Genomic DNA, 22,082 nt, shown 5'->3' with positions numbered 1-22,082 from the left:
TTTCCCCTTAAACCTAGATTTTAAAATCCCAAACAGGCTGCTTTTATCAGCTTGCCTGACCTGTTTTGCAGCATATGGATTGGGATTTCATCCTGTGAGTCCTCCAGTAAGGCAGTAACTTGTGGCTGAGCTAGTTTGTAACAATTTTGTGAACCAGAAGTAAAACATGAAATCGATTTTATATTTTATTTAAACAGATACTCAGGATACGATTTGGAACCCTATTAAAGGGGCTTTGTCCAAGTGGTCTGCATGAGCCAGAATGCCTAATTTAAAAATTAGGGTGATGTAAGCTTTTACCATGATCTAAGCTTTTACTGAGGCAGGATTCTGTCTGTGTTGTCCCTGGCTCCTGTGGCTGCCGAGCCCCAGCGCTGTCACGGGACGGAGCAGCGCTTTCAGCTGTGCTGCCTGTTGGAGCTCTTAGTGCTTCCCGCCGAATGGTTTGGATGCAGTGGGAAAGGTCAGCCCTCGCCCGGGTCTGCTGCAGTTCCCACCGTGCTGCATCTGGCTGGGCAGGGAAAATATTCGTGTGGCTCACCCCCTCCACGTGGTCTCACTGGCTACATCTCCCAGGGCACAGGAGACACGTCTGGGGACATATTCTGGCACGGAGGCCACGTGGTGCAGGGTGACTTGTATCCATGTTTTTATACCCTCTTACCCCTCTTAGCCTGCATCCAAAGTGGGAATGGCTCTTGGTGGTGGCACCTGTTTGGGGCAGCAGTCATTGCACCCAAAAGCTACCAGAGACCTTCACAGCCTGGTGGCACAGCCAGCCATGCTCCAAGGCCTGGGAAGGGTCCCTGGATGCTTTTCAGCTCACTGACAGAGACACAGCTTCTCAGCGGGGCAGCAGCCCTGGCAGAGGCGTCACCATCCCACCTGCCCTGTCTTCTGCTTTTACAGCCAGGACAAAGGGACACCTTTAGGCCATGAGTTTCTTGACTTATTTCAGATGTACTCTCTGCTGAGTGGGACCGTGCCCTATTTTCCACCCTCAAGTGTGAGGGGAGCGCTGTCTGCCACCTGTGATGGAGATGCTGAAGCGAGGAGAAAGCCACATACCTTCGAGGCACCTCCTCAATTCAGCATCTCCAGTTGGGATGGGGAGCATGGGCACAGCTGGGGTGGTGGGGCACAGGGCACGTGCCAGCATCACTCCCCTGTGCAGCCCCTGGATGCCAGGGAGGGACACAGGAGCCATTTGTGGGTGGGAGTCAGATATAACGGAGGGATTGAGCAGCACTAGCAAAAAAATGGGAGGGCAGCAGGCAGCAGAGCTGGGGTCGTGGAGGGCAGCCAAGGAAGGTGTCTCCCTCCTTACCCCGTGGGGGACAGTGAGCAGAGGGGGATTGAAGGGGTGGATGAGCTTCATGGTGGTCCCTGAGCATCACCAACAGCAGTGAAGCAGTTAAGGTGCAGGGAGCCCTTTTGCGTTTGCTGCATCTGAGAATAGCGCAGCGTAGCCTTCATGCATGGGCAGTGCTGTGCTATTTGTCCCTCCAAGTGTCCCCTCTGCCACACCTTGCCACTAAGTTCATGGGGCGGGTTGAGCCACCCACTTGGAGATGGAGCCGGCTAAGGAGGAAAGCCTCTTGAGGAACAGGGAATCTCTTCCTTAGGGCTGGCCTGCTAAAACCAGCCTGGCGGGGATGAATACTTGTATGAAACAATCTGCAACCCAGCGTGATCTGGTACATGCTGGAATTTCTTTAGGCTAAAATGAGGCATAATGTGAGACAGGCAGGGAGGGAAGGAGAAGCCTGTGGTCTGATTTCAGGCATCTCATTCGGAGTGTCTGCTGCTGGTGAGAGAGGGGCAGGTATCTCCAGGGCATGGTCCAGGGCAGGGCATGGGCTTGGGAACCTGGTCAGCCCTCTCAAGGTACCTAGTTCTTGGGGCACCCAGCTCTCTGCTTTAACTTTAGCAGGGTCCCAGAGCAAATTACTGTGCTGCAAGACTACAGCAATCCATTAACCAGGAGCTAAAATACCATGTGTTACTTGTTAACCCTTGCTAGTAACGAAACCATGTCTCCAGTCAGTAGGAGAACATCGCAGCTCTCTTGCAGAGGCAGACTGAGCTCCCAGAAGTTGCCAGATGCATTTTTTCTCACCTCTCCTAAAATATCACTGTAATTTGAATTTACTCAGATGAACGAGCAGTTGACTAAACACACATTCACTATAAAATTCATATTAAGAAAGGAGACACTTGGGATAATTTTGATTGGTTTACTTGGCAGAGTTTTGATAGCTACTGAAAAACATACTATTCATGTTTAGGTGAAAAATAAATGGAGTCAAATAAGTGTCACTGCATAGTACTAAGAGGTATATACAGCCACATGTAAAAATGCATAAACACAAACATTTCTGTACAGCAAGTTTTCCTTTCAGTCTGTATAGAGAAACACTGGTTTATAATATGGGGAAAATATAAAGCAGACATACATGCAACAAGGACATGACAGTTACATAGGTCCCCCCTGCCTCCCAAAAGTTGCAATAATAATAACAATAATAATAATAATTATAATTATAATAAAAGCCTTTTTCAGGGAAATAATTTGAAACCTGGAATGTTTTCATGTTGAGGTTTCCAGAGAGCTTCAGATGTGAAACATATCTGAAGTTGATTTAAAGGCTTGAATCAAAGCCCTGTGAAGGCAATGGAAAGACTCCATTGGTTTCAGTGAGCTTGGGGTCATACCCAGCTATTTAACCACGACCCCGTTCTGCCCTCCCCCAAAATCCAAAGTTGAAGTCTGCAGATAAAAATAAACAATCATATCATACAAAAATTTGTGTATAGAATGCAAAAGGTAACCGTTGACTTTTTGTATAAAATACAACTTTTCGATAGTATATTTATTTCACATATGTATAAATATAACCCAAATAATATGATTTTTATTATTCCTACCAAAATATTATTACTTTTTGTTTTGTTTTGTTTTTTTACAAAAGTTTACAAAACAAATAATTCTTTATATTTACAACCCAATACTGCGAAGAGTGCCCGGTCAATGATGAAAAATAGACTATAAGGGTAGTGCACTTAGCCATTGCGAAGAAAGAAAGAAAAGACACTAGCTCTGTTCAAATACACGTGTTCCAAAGAAATGATATTGGATTCAAGTTTTGGTTGCAAGAGTCTTTCACAAGCTCACATTTCAAATGCATCAGGCATATATTTACAGGACTGCAAATGGCCTCTACCTTTGTTGATTTTACTTAAGACAGGGTGAAATTTTGATCCCAGGGATGGCACTCACAGCCCAGTGTCTTCTCCACGCCAGGCTGAGGCCAACGGGACAAAGCTCAGCATTGAATCCACCGCCGCATGATATCCTGAAGTCTTGGGACCAGCTCCTCAGCTAAGCAATATTTTTTGCATCATTTGTGCATCTGGAAAACAACCTGGTTTTAATAAAGGAACCAGTGGTGGCTTTTTCAATGGCATGTGAGGGTAGTTGAAGTTATCAGACTTCAGTGCCCATTGCTTGTGATGATACTAACTCAGCCTTGGCCTTAGTGGCATCACAGTCATCTGTTTCCACCAGAGAGCGTCGGCAGTCATGGCTGACCTGCTCACGGATGGCGCGTGTTCCTGTGTGTGTGACAGATGAGCTGATCTTCCCTTCACTTTAAACTCACGTAGCTACTATTTCAGTCTACTTTTGCACAATTTATACGGGACTCCTTTGTCAGACTGCATCTGTATCTGTGCAGACTTAGGTGGGGAGCCAGTGATCTGGGCTGAAAAACTCTTGAAAGATGGAAAAAATTGTACTGGCAATTCAAAGGGACCACATGCACCCCAGCCAAAACTGGGGAGAAGAAGGAGCTTTCTGGGCAGCTGAGCCACCACGTTACACAGTGCAGGGATGTGTCATGATGACTAGCTGGGGCAGCAGAAAGGACTCTTCAGCAGGTTTTCTCATCCCTCTTATGAAAAATGTATCTGGGAACAAACAGCATCACGGACCAGCCTGTCTCAACTGGCATATCTAGCTAAATGCCCACGTTACACCTTTCCTGGAGGTGCTGATGCTCGTTTGTGTGATGGTGCTTCTCGAAACATCATGAAAAATTGTGCCCACATGAAATGACAGGGTGAAATGACTGGAAAAGCCTTATTAAAACCTCTCTTGAGAAATAGGTCAGGTAAGTGCAGAGGCTATTGTCAAGTAGCCTATTCATCCCACTGCCACTAACAAGGATGAATAAAGCACTTGCACAGGGCAGAGCAATGCCTTTTGGCGCTGAGGCATGTGAATGTAGGCATTGTATTCCTTTGCCACATCTAGTTTTAGCTAATTCAGAGGAGGCTGAGAAACACGTCAGACCACATCATTTTAAAGAACAGCATTTTCATTTGAATTGCAAGATCTGTTCCCATGTATGAATCCTCCTGTCTAACTCACTGTGCAGCTGCTTGATAGTGACATAGCACCTCCTTCTGATGTGCTTACTGACCAAGTCTATAGGAGAAAATTTAACAGTGGAGACTACTCCCTGGCACCCAGGTTAAGCGGTGTGGAACAACCTGTATCCTTACTGCTCTGCTCTGTTATCCTCCAAAGCAAGGTGCCTGCAGGCTGTCTATAGGAATGGTCCTTGCCCCAGGTTAACTGCCTAGTGATACACAGAAGTTGCTCTGGGCAGTGGTTGCTGGGCCATCCCTAAACCCAGAACAGATGGTTGAGTCTAGCACCCAGAAATATTCCCCAAACCTGTTTCGTTTACAAGCACAGATGTGGCTGAGTGGAGCCTCCTGCTGTGAGTAACCTGGGTGGTTATGACTTATGTGCATGCTAGCTTCAGGGGCAGCGTCTCTCATACTCTGCCTGATGGAGGCTGTGGGGACCTTGGCCATCACTAGACCTCTTTCAACTCTCCCCATGTGGCCAAGGGAAAGCAGAATGGAGCCAAAATGCTGTGCAATCAAAATGGTAGCCTCTTCCCCAGACAGAGATGCTGGCATTTCTGCTGGGGTAAACCCAGATAGAAGAGGACCGGGCTGTTTGATAGAAGAGGACCCGGCTGAACTACCTGACACTCGCCATGGGTTAAGATGAAAATGAAGACAGTGGTTTAGCTGATCCACTTCATGCATTTGCCCTCCTCTAAGCTGGACTGGGAAAGTAGTCAGTGAGGGTCAGATCGTGAGCACCCTTCTCACTGAAGTTGTCCATTAAGTCACTGGAGTCCCTGGGACAGGGCAAGGTGGCAAAGTGAGGATCCTGAGCTTTGGTGTAGTTCTTCTCATGTTTCCCTCAATGCCCAAAATCGATTGTGCTGCTGGCAGGACAGTAGCGTCCTCTGATATTCACTGCAAGCACTGATGAAAGGGAGAAAGAGAATGCTAGAGTGCACTGAATAGTGCACTGGATGATGTGTTTCCTTCTTCTCTTGGACAAGACCACTTACTCTTTTGTGTGCTACAAAACACAGAGGATTTAAAGCAAAAATCATTGGGAAGGCAAATGTGAGTTTGCACTGTATAGAAGTAAACAGTTTTTGTAATGCAATGAGATTTACACAGGGCCTGATGCTGTCAGTGCTGAGCAGTCCCAAGGAAGTTAAGGGCTGCGAACACAATGACTGAAGAGCTCTGGACCACTCGGGCTCTTAGTTGCACTCAGAGAAATGATGTTCCACCACCCATACCACTGTCTGGTGCTTGCATATATGAGAAGCTAAACACAATTTTCGATGCAGCCCCCATGAGAAGAACTGACAGGTTTGCAATGCTGGGCACCGGTGTGGGGAACAGACCCTTCATGCATTCTCACTCCTTTGTGGCAGGCATGAATATCACCTGCATTATTGTTTCATCAGGGGAGACTTCAGTTTTTTTCCTAGAGCAACTCTTCAAACAGGGCAGTTGCCCTGCGTGGTATTTTAAAGGACAGCCCAGTTATGGAGTGTAAATTAATAAAGCAGGTTGTTGGCATCTAAAGAGAAAACTAATGTCCTTACTGCCTCTTCATCTGCTTCACCCTTGGTACTGTCACTTACGAGTGGTTCCCCAAAATTTCATCAAGGTTGATGTCTTTCATCCAGTCATCATTACCAGGTTCTGTTTTCAGTAAAGAATCTATAAAGTCTGAGTCACTGTTGAGCGCAGGTCCTATACTGTCACCTTGCTGGTTCAGAAAGTCAAATGCTAGGTCATTACCATGGTCACTCCCTTGGTAAGCCCGAGAGTTTTGGTTGGTAGATGTAAAACTGGTTGATGGCAGAGATGACGGAGGTGTCATACTTGCTCCTGGCTGATTCAAGGTAGGCACAGTCTGTCCTCTCAGCTGGTTAGGTCTTATGCTGAGACCTCGTAGTGAGCCAGCAGATTGTCCATTTAGAGTCTGGTGCATTTGGTTTAGAGGAGGCCTCATCTGGACTCCAGATGTTAACTGATTAGGAGGTGCCAATGCACGCTGAGGAAAATGCTGGTTGCCTACATTGCGTTGCAAAGACTGGTTAGGATACGGAGTGCCGGTGGGGAAACGGACCCCTGTGGGTTTCAGTACATCCTGCTGCTTCACTGCAGCTTCCTGTGGGGCCCAGTTCTGGGCAGTGGAAGTAGCCGTGATCATTACGTTGGTCGGCCTTTGCGTGGGGATACCTGTGGCTCCATGGTTCAAGCTTGGCCTTACTGGCTGCGAGTTGACCACCGACCCTGTTCCAAAAGCTGCTATGTTGTTTCCCTGCGTCATGGTTTGCTGTCGAGACATCATGGGGTTATTCTGACTGGGCAGGACTTGATTTTGGTTTCTGTGTGGCTGCATTTGGTTCATTGCTGAAGTCACGTTGTATGCGCTTGGTTGGTTGCAAGGAAGGTTCCCGTAGCAGCTCATACTCCGAGCAGCAGGAACAGAAGGCATTCGGGTCCCGGCAGGGGTAGACATGAGGCTGGAGCTCTGGGGCATGATGCTATGAGTTGAAATTGGGTTAGATAGGGACATGTTGTTGGAGCTCATACTCACAGCAGGTGAACCACCTGGAAAGGAGAAAGCAAAAGTGTTAAAACAATCGTAAGTGCATCAATGCATGGTGCCATTCAAACACCAACGGGTTAAAAATCCAGTTTTCTAGCAGCAGAATTTCTTGAAGAAGATACTTTGCTGATAAGAGATGAACTTACTTAAGGCCTTAAAAATGCCTATGGTCCGAAGCTTGGTTTGGCCTATATGAAGCTATTGGTGGTATTTCCATCCCTTCAGAGGATATCAGATAAGCCAAAACCAGTGCTCCTTGTAAGAGAAATACTGGAACCAGGAAAGACAGACAGAACCACTGGGCAGGAGAGAAAATGTTTCTGCCTTTGTTTACAAAAGCACTAGACACCTCAGACAGGACAAAGCGTCAGTGAGCAGAGGCAGAGGAGATGAAGAACTTTTCTTCCTTACAAGGCACGGCTCATCCTGGCAACCTCTAGATACAACGTGGAGTGGTTGGCACCATCACCAGGCCCCTTTTCCACCTTTCCTAGACACCTACAGCAGTGGTGTCACTTCTGGAAATGCCTGCCCCACATGATAGCAGGAGCCAAGATGTCTCACACATCTGCAGCAGTAGGAGCCTCTCTGCCAGCCAGGAGCTGGGAGAGCAGCTCAGCCCAGTCTGTGACCTACTTGTCTTCCCACATGGTGGCTGAGCAGGCACGAGAACACACCTTAGCGCTGTGCCTGGCGAGTGCCACCCATGTGCCCCTTCTAAGCTCTATTCCCAGCTGGGCTATAGCCATTTGCCCCTGCAGAACCTGAGTTGCCCGTGAGGGAGCCACACATGATACCTGATGTGCAGGCATTTGCTGCACACGAGCATCACCTGTTGTGCATCAAAAATCTAGAAGTTATGATTTGGCGTGGATCTACCATTCATGGCTAATTCTGCCCAGCGGAGGATTTTCCTGTACCTGACATCCGCCAATGAATCACAAGAAGAGAGGTTTATCTTCTCTTCAGCCTCCAAACTTCTGTGGCTGATTTGCGGCTACGTAGTCCCTATTTTGAGGCCACAGTAAGTCATTGATGCAATGTAGGCTGATTACTGGTGCAGTGCATGGCTCTGAATTAATCCCTGAGAGATCAGTTGAAAAAAACAAATGTTTTCTAAGCACAGCTAGTGTAAATGGCACCGTAGAGAATCCCCACCTCTGCACACAATCGGCTGCTCCACAGCTTAATTCACTACTGTTGCTTCCAGTACAGGCCCTACAAGAACTGCAGCTGGGACAAACCAGGTTCAAGGCAAAGGAAATTTGTTTCTTCACACGACATGTGGGTCAGCCAAGGAAATCTTTGCCACATGGCAGAGTACAACATAAATTATCGTACCACTTTGGATGGCTGCCAAAGTGTGAGAAAAGCTGTTGAATGGGCTTGCTACCAAGGTACCACCACATTTCAGGAATTCCCTGAGCCTCTCCCAGAGGAGGAACGGAGGAACATATAGCCCTGGAGCTTTGCTATTTCATAGGTAGCAACTAGAGCAATTGTTGGACATGGGACGCTGCTTTTGTTTGATCCTTCGTACACACAACAAAACCAGACTGAACTTGACTAACTTTGACTTTGTCATCAAATCTTATTATATATTAGTTTGTGTGATTAATTTTGTTAGTTGGTCCATCATCAGTTCCTTCTTACTGCACAGGTGCTTCAGGACTGTGATCACGCCTGCAGCATTCTCCAAATACATCAGTCTCAGTGTGTGGCATGTTTTCCAGTCCTTTGGTCCTTCTGAGCTCTTTTCACAACTTGACAGTTTTCAGCATTTGATTTCAAGGCTGTACATCGCAGCAGGTCACAGTAATAGCTCTAGTACATCTCCAACATGGATGTAAAGTAAGCTCTTTTTTTCCCTGTTCAGCATCATCTCAGATTGTGTTTGCCCTTTTGAATACAATCACACAGCCTGTTTACAGTGATATCCAGAGACCTATCAACCATTTCCTTATGTGCTATGTTAATTTTGTATCACTCTAGTTTCTTAACCCAAATATCCAGCACGAAGTCAGATGCTTTAAAGGACATTACCTGAACAACTATTACCTCAATCAATCAATCAAAGTTGTGGTTTCATTGAAAAAAATACCACGCTAGTTTGAAAAGGTTCTTTTACATCAGCCCACGTTGCCTGATATTAATTATATTCCTTTCCAAAATTCTTTATTATTTGGGGTGTATCAGCTCTGCAGTATTTTTGCTGAGTTCAGCATTAGGTCACTAGGGCTGCAATTACCTACTTACTCTTTTAGGTTTTGTCATGGCATTAGCAGTCCTCCTTGGAGTTTCAAGACTAAATAAAAAGTGACATTAAGAATTTGGAGAACCTCTCAGCCAGCTCTTTTAAAACTCTTGAAGACAAATCATGTGCATACATATTTTAAAAGTCTATGTTTAGGAACAGCTGCTTAATATACTGTTCCTGCTGAAATTGCAACATAATGATGTTCTGTTCCCCCAGACTGGAACCAAAGAAAAAACTGCCATATATTTCTGCCTTTTCTGCATTATTTTTATACACATGCTATTTCCATTTAGTAATGGATGCAAAGGATTCCTTTTTTCCTTATGTACTTAAAAATAATCTCTTCCCAAATCATTATTAACAATGAGCATGACTCCACAACCACAGCTCCTTGTTCCAAATCAATATAAACATAGATAACTAAATTAAAAGGCTCACCTTATCTCGGAAGGCAGGTTTTTCCGCAAAGTGGCTCTAAGCAGGAGACCCTTGACTACAGAGGATCTAATTGTCCTAACAATTACATTGTCCTAACCTAATTTCAGTCCCTGAGCTAGGCAGTCCCTGGGACAGGAGATGCGATGAGAAGTCCCCCTGTTTTTACCGCCACAGGGACAATCAGATTCTCACAATCAGAGCTCAGCAGGCAGCCTCACGATTAGCCCCATCTTTGGCTTTGCTAGCGGGTTCTATGTTGCTCACTGCTTTTTGGAAATGCTGTAACATCTTTTTGCAGCAGGGATAGAGATGGGGGCCCTGATTCTTTGCTCCCTTATAGCAGTACAAAAGAAGAGGAACAGCACAGAAATTGATGGCATTTCAAAAGACCTGGAACAGCCATCTGGGGAGAGCTGGTTCTCTCCCTTTAGCTGAACTATAAGTTTGTGAAGCCACTTCACTTGCCACTGGGATAAAGCCCCTCCTGGGGTGATCCTGCCAGCACTGCTTCTGCAAATGCCGTGCTCTTTAAAGAGCACGAGTGGTTGGGACATGGGTTATACTTGTTGTGCAAAAGATGAAGTTTCCTCTTTCTTTGTATTGCTATTTTTATCCTTTTATTTTTAAAGCAAATATTTTCCATTCTGATTTCTTCCAGATGGGAAGAAATGTCTTCCCTGGCAGTGCTGTGTACAGCAGCTGGGCACCCCAGGCTACGACAGTTTGGAGAAACGCCTACACTGCCCAGTTCACCTGCTCTTGTCTTCGTGTTTCTTGCCATGACATGGCACCACGGGGAAAAGTGTAGAGGAATAAAATGCTTAACCAAGTATCTCCAAGCCCCTATGTTATTTTATTTAACTTTTTGTCTCTTCTTGCCTAACCTGAGCAAAGCTATTCCCAGAAAAAGGGAACAGATTCCCTGCTGTTACTCCCTTATACAAGAGTTTCCTAATCACTCCATCTGGTAGCCTTTCTGCGTGCTCCCAGCACAGCCCTTTCTCCCAGGCTTGCCTGAAAAGCTGCTGTACTCCCTGGGCTCACTCAGTGGGGACTTGAGATTTGAATGGACAAGCGCTGCCAATCCCACATGTTTCAAACTAGGCGACGGGCCTCCAAATATCATGAGACTGGCAAAGAGTCCATCAGATTAAGAACAAGAAGAGCCACATAACAATGGAGATCTACTTATTTTGGAGCCTTTCACAGATGTGGCTGCAGTCATTTCCATTTTCCCTCTCGGGCTAGAAATGGATTGTTTTTAAATAAAAGCCAAGAATCTCAGTTAATCATTTGATTCCAGGAATGAGCCTCTAAACACCACACCAAATCACAGGATTCCCCAGCAAACTGCCAGGGTTGCCAAAGCATTTGTTTTACGAGCGCAGCAGGTACCAAGCCAGCAAGCAGGGCTTTCTGCCCTGTGGCATTGCCCTCACCCTGGGTTATTATGCTGGCATCAGCAATGCTTGTGCAAGTGGACTGAAAATGATAAACAGTCAGCCCCGTTAGAAAGCAGCAGCTTCCGGACTGCAGCGAACTTATTGCTGCTAGAACTTGTAAACAAAGCAAAGGAGTGCAGGAACATTGCCTGAGCAGGCCAGCCTGGCCCTTCCACATGTAGCTGGGCTGTTGATGCCATGGCCAGCAGGTTGGGCAAAGGGGTAGCATGTGAGCAAGATGTACTTGGGAACTCATTAAAATCATAACAGAAGCTGAAAAAGTTTTGCAACAAAGGACAGGTAGGTAGGAAGGAAGGACTCAGATCCCTGCCTGAATCTGCAAAGACAACAGCTATGGAAAACCAAACCAAACCATCTTTTTTTCCTCATTGTGTTGTGTACAAAGATATACTAGAAGACAAAGGATTCTTTTTATACTTAAATGCACAGGCGCTTTACAGTATAAAGAACATTCTTTGATCTCATCTGCTGCATTTCCCCCCACCTCCTCTCTCTCCTCAGCATCTTTTCCTTACTCTGACTTTGCTCTCAGGGCAGCCTTCAGCTAACCAGCAAGGTGAACAGTGTGAAAAGCCAAACAGGCAGTCCCATGTTCCCAAAAATACTCTCCAAGGAGGTGAGGGCACAAGACATGAAACAAAGCACCAGTCCAGAAGTGTTGGGCATTTTCTGCCCTGGGCAGTTCTGGCAGAAAGCAGGGGCTTTTACCCTACTGTTTGACTGATCTGTTGAAATGCTGCTTATGAAGCAGCGCTGAGGCCATGGCTGTGGCATATTAAACAGATCAAAAGTTCAGATGGTAGCTCTGGTTGCCCATGATGGTGTCATGTGAGGTACTTAAAAATCAGTATGAGGGTCCTCACGCTGTCATTCCAAGGGAGGGATGGTTCTCATCTCAGTCTCTGAAGCAAGATGTACCATGTACATGAGAGAAGCATCTGGATGCAGTGAGGTTGCATAGTCAAGAGGACACCTCTATATCAAGGATTTGGGTGCACATCTGCCCCAGGAAGTACTAATGGGAGGGGTACCAGTCGCTCCTTCCCCATGCCTGAGGGATGCAGCGTCAGTCTGGATGAACCTCCAGCTGGTTCTCCAGATCATACATCAGCACTTCTCAGTGGTGCGTGACAGTAAGGTAAATAGCACAGGACAGCAGCACCCACCACCCACTGCCTCTGTGGTGATGTAAGTGGATACCAGAAAATTAGGCCCTGGTCATCAGTGCATGGATGGCTTTTCTGGATGGTCTTCCAGCTGGAAGGAAGGAAACAGTTTCATTTAGCCCATGGGTACTTACCAGAATATTGGTTTGCCTGTTGCATGTTGACCATGTTCCTTCTTTGGTCTTTGTAATCTGGTGGTGGTCGTGTCAAGTGTCTGTTCAGCTGATCCTGTGGAGTTATTTTCTCCTAGAGGATTGGAATAGAAATATATTCATTTGCTTTTCTTCATGCTTTCCTGGCTCTGTGTATTGTCCACCTCTTTCTTTCTCTGTATGTACAAAACTGAAGTGTTCCTTCCTTTCACCCTGCCTGGTTCATAGAAGAGCATCTGTAAACCTGTGCCATCACCCGCTGTATGGAAACCTTTATGCTGATTGTATTGTGTTTGAGTCTAGCCTAACTTTCCTTAAACCCACTGAGAATTTCTTAGCCTCTGAGAACATTGGCCACTGCAGAACAAAGTGTCTTGTGATGTCCACACCATCTTGTTCACCATGCTTATCATCAGACAGAGGGTCCTGATGGTTCCTCATGGCTCCCTCCCTGTCTGTGCAGCTGGGTTTGCTTTCAAAGAAAGCACAGAGACAGAGCAAACACCCAGGTCTAACACAAACACACAGCCAGCCAGGATCAGCTGGGGAGCAACAAGGTCCAGACCTGCAAGGCTGACACCTGCCCCTTGGCTGCATCGATGGTCATCGGCCCATTTCGCTCATGCAGCCCTCTCGGTGTGCACAGATGGCAGAGGATTTCAGCTCATCACCTCCATCCATAGGCATATCCACTCCTCACTCTCTCCTTCCTCCTACACCAGAGTAGCTTCCACAAAAATCAGCAAAACCCTTGCTTTGTCCACCCCCATGTGCCTCTTCACCAAGGATACCAGCAGGACTCATGGCCAAGGTTTAGCAAGAACAGTGCTGGGCTGGTTGGTTTTCATGCCCTGTGAATCACCCCTTCTCTGCTGTAAGCCTGGGTTTTGTGCTGGGTTGGCTGCTAGAATGGCAAACTGGCTCATCAGTGTGAAAGAATCACTCTTGGCTGGCGATGGAAGTCCATCAGAGTAATTTGGGGATCTTCTGCCTGGAAAGAGCATGCAAATGGACCTTCTCATGAAAAATCTGTTTTTTCTTCTGCCAGGAGCACCTTAAAACACTGGGATAAAAGCCTTTCTTGCAGTATTTAGACATTTCCATAATGCACTCTGCGAGTGAGGGGTCTGATTAAGATTTATAAGGCTCATTTTAACATACCGCTTGACCTGAACCCTTGTGATGAAGAAAGATAAGTTATCTCCCAGGAAATCCCTGCAATACATGTAAAAACTGTAGGCAGGTTTTGTGTGTATTTCTGTGCGCATGACACAAAAGCAAAGGCGAGCTGATCAAAAAAAAACCCACATTCCATAGAGTGATTTTGATTTCTACTTTATTTATTTTTAAGGAGCTATTTGAGCAATTAACTTTGCATTCTGTTAAAAATTCTGACAGAAAACTGCAGCTTGTAGAGCTGACTTGAAGCTTCAATTTTCTTCTGCATAAATTAAAAAGTCAACAAATATTTCCCTTATAGGACAAATGAAAACCTTAATTTCAAACTCAAGCTTTCTACTTGTGTTTTTGGAATGGAAATAAGTTTGTAAACAAAAAGATATTCTATATAAAAATATATATAAAAAAGTGAATCATTTCTGTTTTGAAAACATCCCCACAAAACCATGAATGTTTTTCCACTTCTGTGTTGTTTTTTAATTACTGAATGTCATTCACTATATGTCTCTGTATTTCTGAGTCTACATCTTTATAGAGAAAAGAAAATTTTTGATTCAAAATGTCAGGCCAGCATGAATGGGTCTGCCCTGTAGGCTGAGAGATGCAGGTTGAGGTAAATATGCCACAGGCTTGGGGTCTGCTGTCCTTGCAGCCTGGGGGAAGCAAAGCAGGTGGCAGTGTCACTTCCATCCTTCCCCAGCATCCTCCCCGCAGCCCTTCCCTAGCTGCCGCAGAGCACCTGCATTGCCTTCTGCCAGCCTCAAGGACATGCCAAGCTCAGCTCCTCTTCTAGGACTTCTCTCTTCTCTGTGCTCTGGCAAGCAAAACTACCAAGGAACAGTAAATATGAGGATGCAGAGAGCATGTGTTACTGCTCTGGGCAGCTGGGAGTCCCCCCGGCATTGCACTGGCCATGGGTGATGGGACATGAAGCACCTTCAGCTGACTCAGTTCATGCAGTATCAATGGCAATGCCAGTTTAGGGGAACTAACGGTTTCTAGCACTTATCACTGCCAACAACAAATATCCCCCACACCTCATAAAACGACCAGAAACTCCCAGCTGGTCTCTCAGATACCATGGGAGAGAGAAGAACTGGCTACAAATAGCTGAAAATGTGAGCAGAAAAAAAGAGAAAGGAGGGCTTGTATGATCCCAGCCAAGCACACTAACTTGTGTTGAACACTAAAATCAACGTACCCGATCCTTGTTTACACACAGGCAATTTTTACCATGCTGCCTAGGTTGCAGAGCCTGGAAGTCAACTTTCTTCTGTGGTGAAGTAGCATAGCAGTGCACCTTGGCTTATTTTGCAAAGAAAACCACTGGCAATATTCATTTGCCTCAAATTAAGCATGCACTTAGATTATTCTCATAACAAAACCACAGTAGCTTAGATACTTGAGTTATTTCACATAAACTGAAGAAGGTTTTGAAAGGGCTTAGCAAAGTGCTGAAAAATACGAAGCACACTCTAGAAGCTCTAGGCATTGCCAAAATGACCTCCAAGTTTTGAGGGCTTGCTTTCTCCTGTCTTAGCTTTCTTTTCTATTGTTTCTATGATAATCTTTTCCATGTAAAATAAGGAATTGGAAAACTTACGGCTTCTGCCAACATCTGCTGCTGTAGAAGGAGTTGTTTTTGCTCCATCATTTGCCGTTGCAGAGCCTGTTTCTTTTCCATCAGTTGCTGATTCAACATTGATTGCTGGGATGAGTTCATGTAACCACTTCCAGTGTTTGGATTTGAGCAAGAACTGGAGCTTGGAGTGGGGCCAGCTCCCTGGCCTACCACAGAGTGTTGATCCTGAAACAGAAGAAATGGCTTGTGAAGGATGAAAAAAATAACAAGCATCAAGAAAAGGAAATAATCCTTTTTATGCAATTAGCTCAAGTACAGGACACAGCCCACAGGCTCTCAGGACAAGTGACCGATACAAAGGGTTTGACAAAGTACGAAGGGGATTGAGTAACTTCATCACTCATAGAAGACTCTGAAAATGTGCCAGGTGGTTCCAGTGGAAAACCTCAATGTTGTACCAGGAGCTTGGGAAATGTTAACAGAAGTAATGGAGCCGTCCTGGGGATCTTTCAGGAAACTTGCATTGGGCCATATGGCAGTTTGTTTGACCACAAGGGAACAAACTCGGCATCTGCTGGTTCCTACCATCTGGTGAGCAGCAGTGAGAAGTTACAGACTCATTGCTAGAAGTGGCATCTATTCTCAGAAAATACAGAGGTGGTAAGTCGTTACTTTGCAATGGGGTGAACGCTGCTGACTCCATTCGTCCCATCACCTCCCTGACAAGAGCAACCTCTGTGAGATTGCTAATTGACTCCCATTAGTGGCAGGATTAAACAGGCTTAGAGTTTATCAAATGGTAAACCAAAGATTAACTGGACAGCACTTTGAAGAGTGCTTTAGGGTCTCCCTGGTCTCTGTGACGGATCTAGATCCGCTTCCTCTTCCCTGTGTGCAGCTTCATGAGGAAGCTGATGGCAACAAGCCTTCTCAGAAGGCCAGGGGAAGGCACGTGGGGACTCAAACCATGCACATACAGCATGAGAACGAACATGGGATGACAATACGCTGCTTGTCTTCTTTTAGCCATGGTTTCCCTTGGCAGCAATATGTTTCCTGTCTACTTGCTCCACCAGTGTTTGACCAAATGTAGGAAACAGCTTTCTCAGTCCACACGCAAAAATACTCAGCCTACAGTGGATCACTTGACAGTCAGGTATTCCTCAGCCGCCCAGCTACAAAGAAAATAGGATACATCGGAGAGGTCACAACAGTTGTGAGAAACATCAGTTCTCTGACTTGACTTTGTTGCAATTCACCATAGGAACTAAACCACGTAATTCTGTGTAACCTAGTACGCAGCAGCATTTTTACCCCACAACACAAGAATCCACAGCTGGACTCTGATGCTCCCTGTTACTCAGCAGTTCTCTCAATACTGAGGTGCAATGCCAGGGTCTGACCTACTATGTAGGTAATGCTCTGCTCCATGGCCATTGCCTCCCGTGGCATCCAGGGAAATTCAGACAGACCAACAGCACAACAAGGACTGGCCTGGCGTAGCCCACCCATACCCTGAAGACCACGGAGCACTGATGCTTATCGCCTTGCAGTCGCCAGGAAAGCTCATTTCTGTGCCTTAGCTTTTGCACACACACTAGACTAATCCAACTTATCTTTCTACCATCTGGCATGGAAGAAACATAGTGATTGTTATGGGTATTTCTATTTTAAAATAATTCCATGGCTTTTAGATGGGACCACACGAGTGCATAGCTAGCTAGCTACAGTATTTGATGACTGTTACTGAAATAAAACCCATGACTTTCTTCTGGAGCCACCTGCAGCCCCCAAGGCAGTGTTACAAACCCACCCTTCAAAATTTATTGAGCTCTTACACAATTATATCCCGCACACTTTCTTTCAGTTCCAGAAGGAATCCAGGATTGCTCGGCACTGCCACATTTTTCAGCCCTTATGTTAGCTGCAAGATAGAAAATACCTCCTCTCAACAGACCTTCTTGCCAAGTTGTTGCGCAAACTTTTTTGTCTTTCTTAAAATATTTTGAAAAGAAAAATATGTTCCAATAAATTGGCTTTGACTTCTATATTCAAATGACAACTCTAGCTTGAACCCAGCCACATGTTACATCCATTAATAGAATTCATCTGTTATGTTTTTGCACAGATAATGCAGGCTCCCCCAAATGTGCTTTCATAGTTCTGCGTAAATAAAAACACAACAAAGCCCAACTTTTTCTCTCCCTTATCCCCTGCCAGCCCGTATAAGCTGTGGGGAGGGATTTTGTTGTAAGATAAACTGTGTAGGGTCCATTCACGGTACCTATCAAAGAAAGCTCTTCTGTAAAAGCAATTGACACAAAACACCAGCTGCTTGGCAAACAGGCCCTGAGAAAAGAGTATAAATCACCAACTTGGAGCCAGTTTGGGGTTTTTTTTGCATTTGGTCCTTTCTCTGCTGTTCACGAAATGTCCATGTAAGCCTATGAATCTACGATGTGCTACTTCTTCTGCCTGCTGATCTTCCATCGTCAGTGATGTGATGGCAGAAGGAAGAACAGTTGCCTAATAAATCAGGGGATTAGCTGAGCAGCAGTTTGACCCTTCACGAACCACTGCTATCGAGCCTTGCTCTCGCCCCACACTTGCACCACTGCAGAGCAGAAGACAGAAGGGCTACACCACTGCCAAGGGATGTGGGGCTTTGCCCCTGCGCTTGGACAATATGTGCTTTCCCGCATCCCTGCCCAGGAATGGCAGGTTTGGGTTGGAGCTACCCTGCTTCCATTGAACTGATGTAAGCCTGGCTTTACTGCAGCAGCTTTACTATGACTCCGAACATCTAAAACTGCTGGTGGCCTTCTGAACTTCATTCCTCACTTCCCATGCCTGCAGTTTATGCATTTTAACTTTAGCAACTCCTGACCGAAGAAAGCCCAGAGTGGGAAAGGCATGTCCCCTTGCGAGGGGCAGCGAGGGGTGGAGGCAGGCTACAGGGGCAGCCCAGCAACCCTCCAGCTGGTGCTTGCCTGCACCGTGACACCATGCTGTTTCCTTGCACGGGGAAAGTAACCTGCTCTTGACTTTGCCTCCAAGAAGGTGACGTGACCGCGAGCATGTCCCTGCAGCCGGCTGGGTGTCAGGGTTGGGCTGGAAGCATCGCACCTTGACAGGTATAGGTGTTCTTCTGGGGTTGCCCCCAACTCCCCCTCCACTTGCTGACACCACTTGTGCATGCCACACGCCCCCAGCTCTGCAGATGAGCTGCAGCCCTTGCAGGGCCGTGCGCAGTGCCAGCTGGGGCCGGGGCAGCAGCCAAGGGCCGAGCGAGAGTTTACCAAGCACCACAAGCCCCCACCTGCTCTGCTGGTGCCGAAACCCCAGCACAGTGATGCTCTAGGTGCAAAGAAGGTGCGTTGCACCCTATTCTCTGATGTTACAATGAGATATAAAACCTACAAAGAGCAGAAAGAGAGGCAGAGACAGTGAAAGCTCCTCAGAGCTGGCAGCACAACTGGGGTTTTGTTCATAAGCATCACAAATTAGCAGTAAAGCAAAACATTTAAGACTGAGTTTGCCTTTCACTATTGCTGCTGCAGCTGACTTGTGTTCATACAAATGAAGGGAGGTTTTGACTTCTAACACAGATACAGATTTTCTGAAATAGACTTTTCTTTTTTCCTCTCTTTCCCTTTTCCTTTCTTTTCCTTTCCTCTTTCCTTCCTTTTCCCCTTCCCCTTTCCTTCAGACCCTTCCAGTGAGTTTGGGTCTGGCTGCTGCCCCTTTTGGGGCCATTCCCCATGCTTTCACTGAGGAGTACCGCAGGTTGCCTCACCTTGGTCTTCTGCTCACGGTGCAGGACAAGCTTGTCAAGCGTCTGTCCTGCCTGTGCCCTGCCAGTTCTGGCAGCTCACACCAGCGAGCCCCTGCCCAGCATCTCCTGGGCTTGTGCAGCTCACTGCTGCAGGCTCTCTCCCATGCCAGGATCTGTTGCATTGCTGCTTAAATCTCTGACACTAAATGCTGCTCTCCAGGCTAAGCCCACGGCAAGGAGCTGCGGGCAATGCTGGGCATCCGCCCCTCCCTCCCTGACCCCACAGCACGCAGGCTCCTTCCACGCCACTCTGAAGAGGCTCCTTCATGGACCTCAAAGAGGTGGATGAAAAGCTCCACAGAAATGTAAAACATTGCTGCATTTACCAGGGAGAGAAGGGGATTTTCCTTATCACTGCTTTTGTATTGAGCAGTAACAGCAGTGTGTGGCTGGAGAGGGATTTCTGTAAGGCAGAGAGCTGGCAGGGGCCTGTGCATCTGGGACGAAGTACCCCTTTCTCCCTTTCTCCTCTTCTCTTCTCTCCCTTTCTCTCCAAAGCTTGTCAGGAGCCCTTGAAAGCCTTTTGCAAGTTGCATTTCTGCATTCCTAGTTCAGAATTGGTTCAGGGACAGTTGGGTGGAAAAGGATGGGCAAACCTTTTGCCTCTTTCTCCTGGAAATGCCTTGAATTGATGAATTATTTTGGTGGGACAGAAGGGAAACAATAGTTAATTTTTTATTAAACCACAATGCCCTCAGAGGTTGTTTGCTTCCCAGCTGGGAGAGCTGGCATCTGTGTCACAGCATGGGCTTCTGCTTCTTGCAGATTTACCCTCAAAAGTGGGGGGTGAATTTTTTCTGCCTTTCTGTTCCTCTGTGGGGCAGCTCATTCTGTGCCCAGTGCAAGGTTGGGAGTCACAGTGCTGACTTTTTCTCTCCTTAGAAACAAAGAGTTAAAGGAAAAGAAAGAAAAGGCTTCAGATCCATTCATGGAAGCCCGCTCAGTGGCAGATGCCTGCTTTTCCAAAAGCTGCTTGCAGGGGAAGAGCTCTGCAAAGTTCTGTTCATTTGGTGACTAAACTTACGCATGATGATCCCACTCACGAACAGTTTGATTCAGTTGTGTTAATTGGCATCACAGGCTACTTAAAGTGAGGATGGTGGAGATTGAGGCACCTCTGTGGATTTCTTCAGGGACCAGTGGCTGTCCTGACACTATGAACTTCTCAAGGGCATTATGCTTCGGCTGCAAACTGCCCTGGATACCAGGCACTTGGAGGAGGAGGAGGAGGAGAAACAGAACTCCAGAAATGGCTCAGTGAAGTCCTGCAACACTGTTCAGGGTGGTGCAAGGCTGGTGGCAAAGCCCAGACCCGCTGTGACCCCCTGGTCTGAACCCCTCAGCTGTCATGCTCCTTTCCACAGCCAGAAACTGAGGTTCCCCAGCAGCCCTCAGGGCCAAGCACCAGGTGGGTACCAGGCTTAGCAAGAAGAACCGATCTCACTTGTGCAACTTTAGGAAGCCAATCACAGTATGCTTCATCGAGCTGGTCTTAGCACCTGCTAGCCTCCTTCTGAGCCACCTCTTTTCTGCTACATCTAATGCAAAAAGAATCCCCCCTTCCTGCTAAACACTGGGGTTTCCATGGATATCTGAACTTCATGCACCACCTGCTTGTGTCCTTGCCTCAGATGAGAAAACAAAACTGCAGCAGGACCATGGCAGAGTGCCTGTTGAGTATGAACTCTTTTAGCTATAGTGAAAGAGCTGAAGAGTTTTCTTATTTTTAGAAATAACTCCCACTCTTGACTGGAGCGTAGAGGGATGCTTTCTGCGCCAGCGTACACTGTGAGAGGTCCAAGTAATTCCTGAGGTTACGCTGACCTGCAACAGCTGAAGATCTGATCTACGTATCAGGGCTGGAAATAACATAGGCCGGGCAGAAACACAGACAGCCCGATTCTTCCTTGCCTTATTGCTTGTTCAGCACAACGGTGGGAGAAAACAGCATTTTCATGAGCATTTTAAACTCATCCAACCTTTTTTCATATCTGGAACATACAGCATAAAAGTGAGTCTCCTCTAAGTTTAGGTCTCTGACCAAAAACTTAGATCAGATTCTCTCTAAATTGCTTGCTGGGGCTCTTCCTTCACTGTGCTGAGGGACGGGGCTCTAGATGCCCCAGATTAGATCATAGGAACATTCCCTTATATTCCTCATTTTAGATGCTTCTAGTCACACTTGAGAAAGATGCCTGGAAGAATAAGCATGAGCACCCCTTGATCTGCCAAGTGGATCACTTTCTAAGGGTACAGAGACCTAAAAGCCTCTCAAGTTAATCATGCAGAAGACACTTACAGGTTGAATTTCTCCTAACAACCTGCCAGAGAATAGTTTTATGCATTCCAGCAAGATTGCTTTCATGTGTATAAACAGCATTTGAAAAACCTGAATATTGCAAGATCCCAGGACCTGGTTTTGCTGTGTCTGATACCCAGAGATACAGCTGGCTGAAGACTGCAAAATATTTCCCTTCAGTGATTTTGTAGAGTGCTTATAAGAAGTTGGTTCATCCACATCGGACCATCTTCTGTGTTTGTCTCCTGTGGACATCTGAGCTCTCAGGACAAAAATTTCAGGGCCAGCCATGTTTCCAAGGCACATACACAAGGAATCACAGACACTAGCATTTGCAATTTCACAAGTCCAGGCTGTCTGCCAGAAATACTTGTGCCTTCATCCAGCCAGCGAAAAGAAGCAAATGCTGTGTCACTCCTCCAACAAACCGAGCGATGGAGCTTGAAGAGGAAACGTGGATTAATCACTTCAGATACTACAAAACTGGAAACGACCATGACAGTAGGAAGCACACACCTGATTTCTGCAGCCTCATGGGTGTGAGTCACCCATTGGAGTGATAGATTTGGGTATCAAGTGATGCAGCAGATACTCAGCATGCAGAGGAATAAGTATTTCAGCACACCCAACTGCTGCAGCTTTCACTAGGAGAGCAAGGGAGGCCAAGCTTTTTAAAAGGCCGTTTTTTGGACATGCTGAAATAGG

General features: G+C 46.4%; 1 protein-coding gene across 1 annotated transcript in view; it reads right to left on the bottom strand.

Annotated features, from left to right (window-relative positions):
• Nucleotides 1–2,223: 2,223 nt before the first annotated feature.
• The window catches only part of MAML2 (mastermind like transcriptional coactivator 2), a 215,323-nt gene continuing 195,464 nt past the window's right edge, over nt 2,224–22,082 (bottom strand). The window contains exons 3-5 of the mRNA XM_040584322.1: nt 15,265–15,468; nt 12,465–12,576; nt 2,224–7,008 (exon numbers count right to left, since the gene is read on the bottom strand). Of these exons, the coding sequence (XP_040440256.1) occupies nt 6,026–7,008; nt 12,465–12,576; nt 15,265–15,468 (1,299 nt within the window). The 3' untranslated portion in view covers nt 2,224–6,025. The remainder of the gene's footprint in view (nt 7,009–12,464; nt 12,577–15,264; nt 15,469–22,082) is intronic.

This window comes from Falco naumanni, chromosome 2 (genome assembly GCF_017639655.2).
Source record: "Falco naumanni isolate bFalNau1 chromosome 2, bFalNau1.pat, whole genome shotgun sequence".
NCBI lineage: Eukaryota > Metazoa > Chordata > Aves > Falconiformes > Falconidae > Falco > Falco naumanni.
The sequence above is the reverse complement of the archived record's forward strand: the minus strand, read 5'-3'. Positions and strand labels throughout refer to the sequence as shown.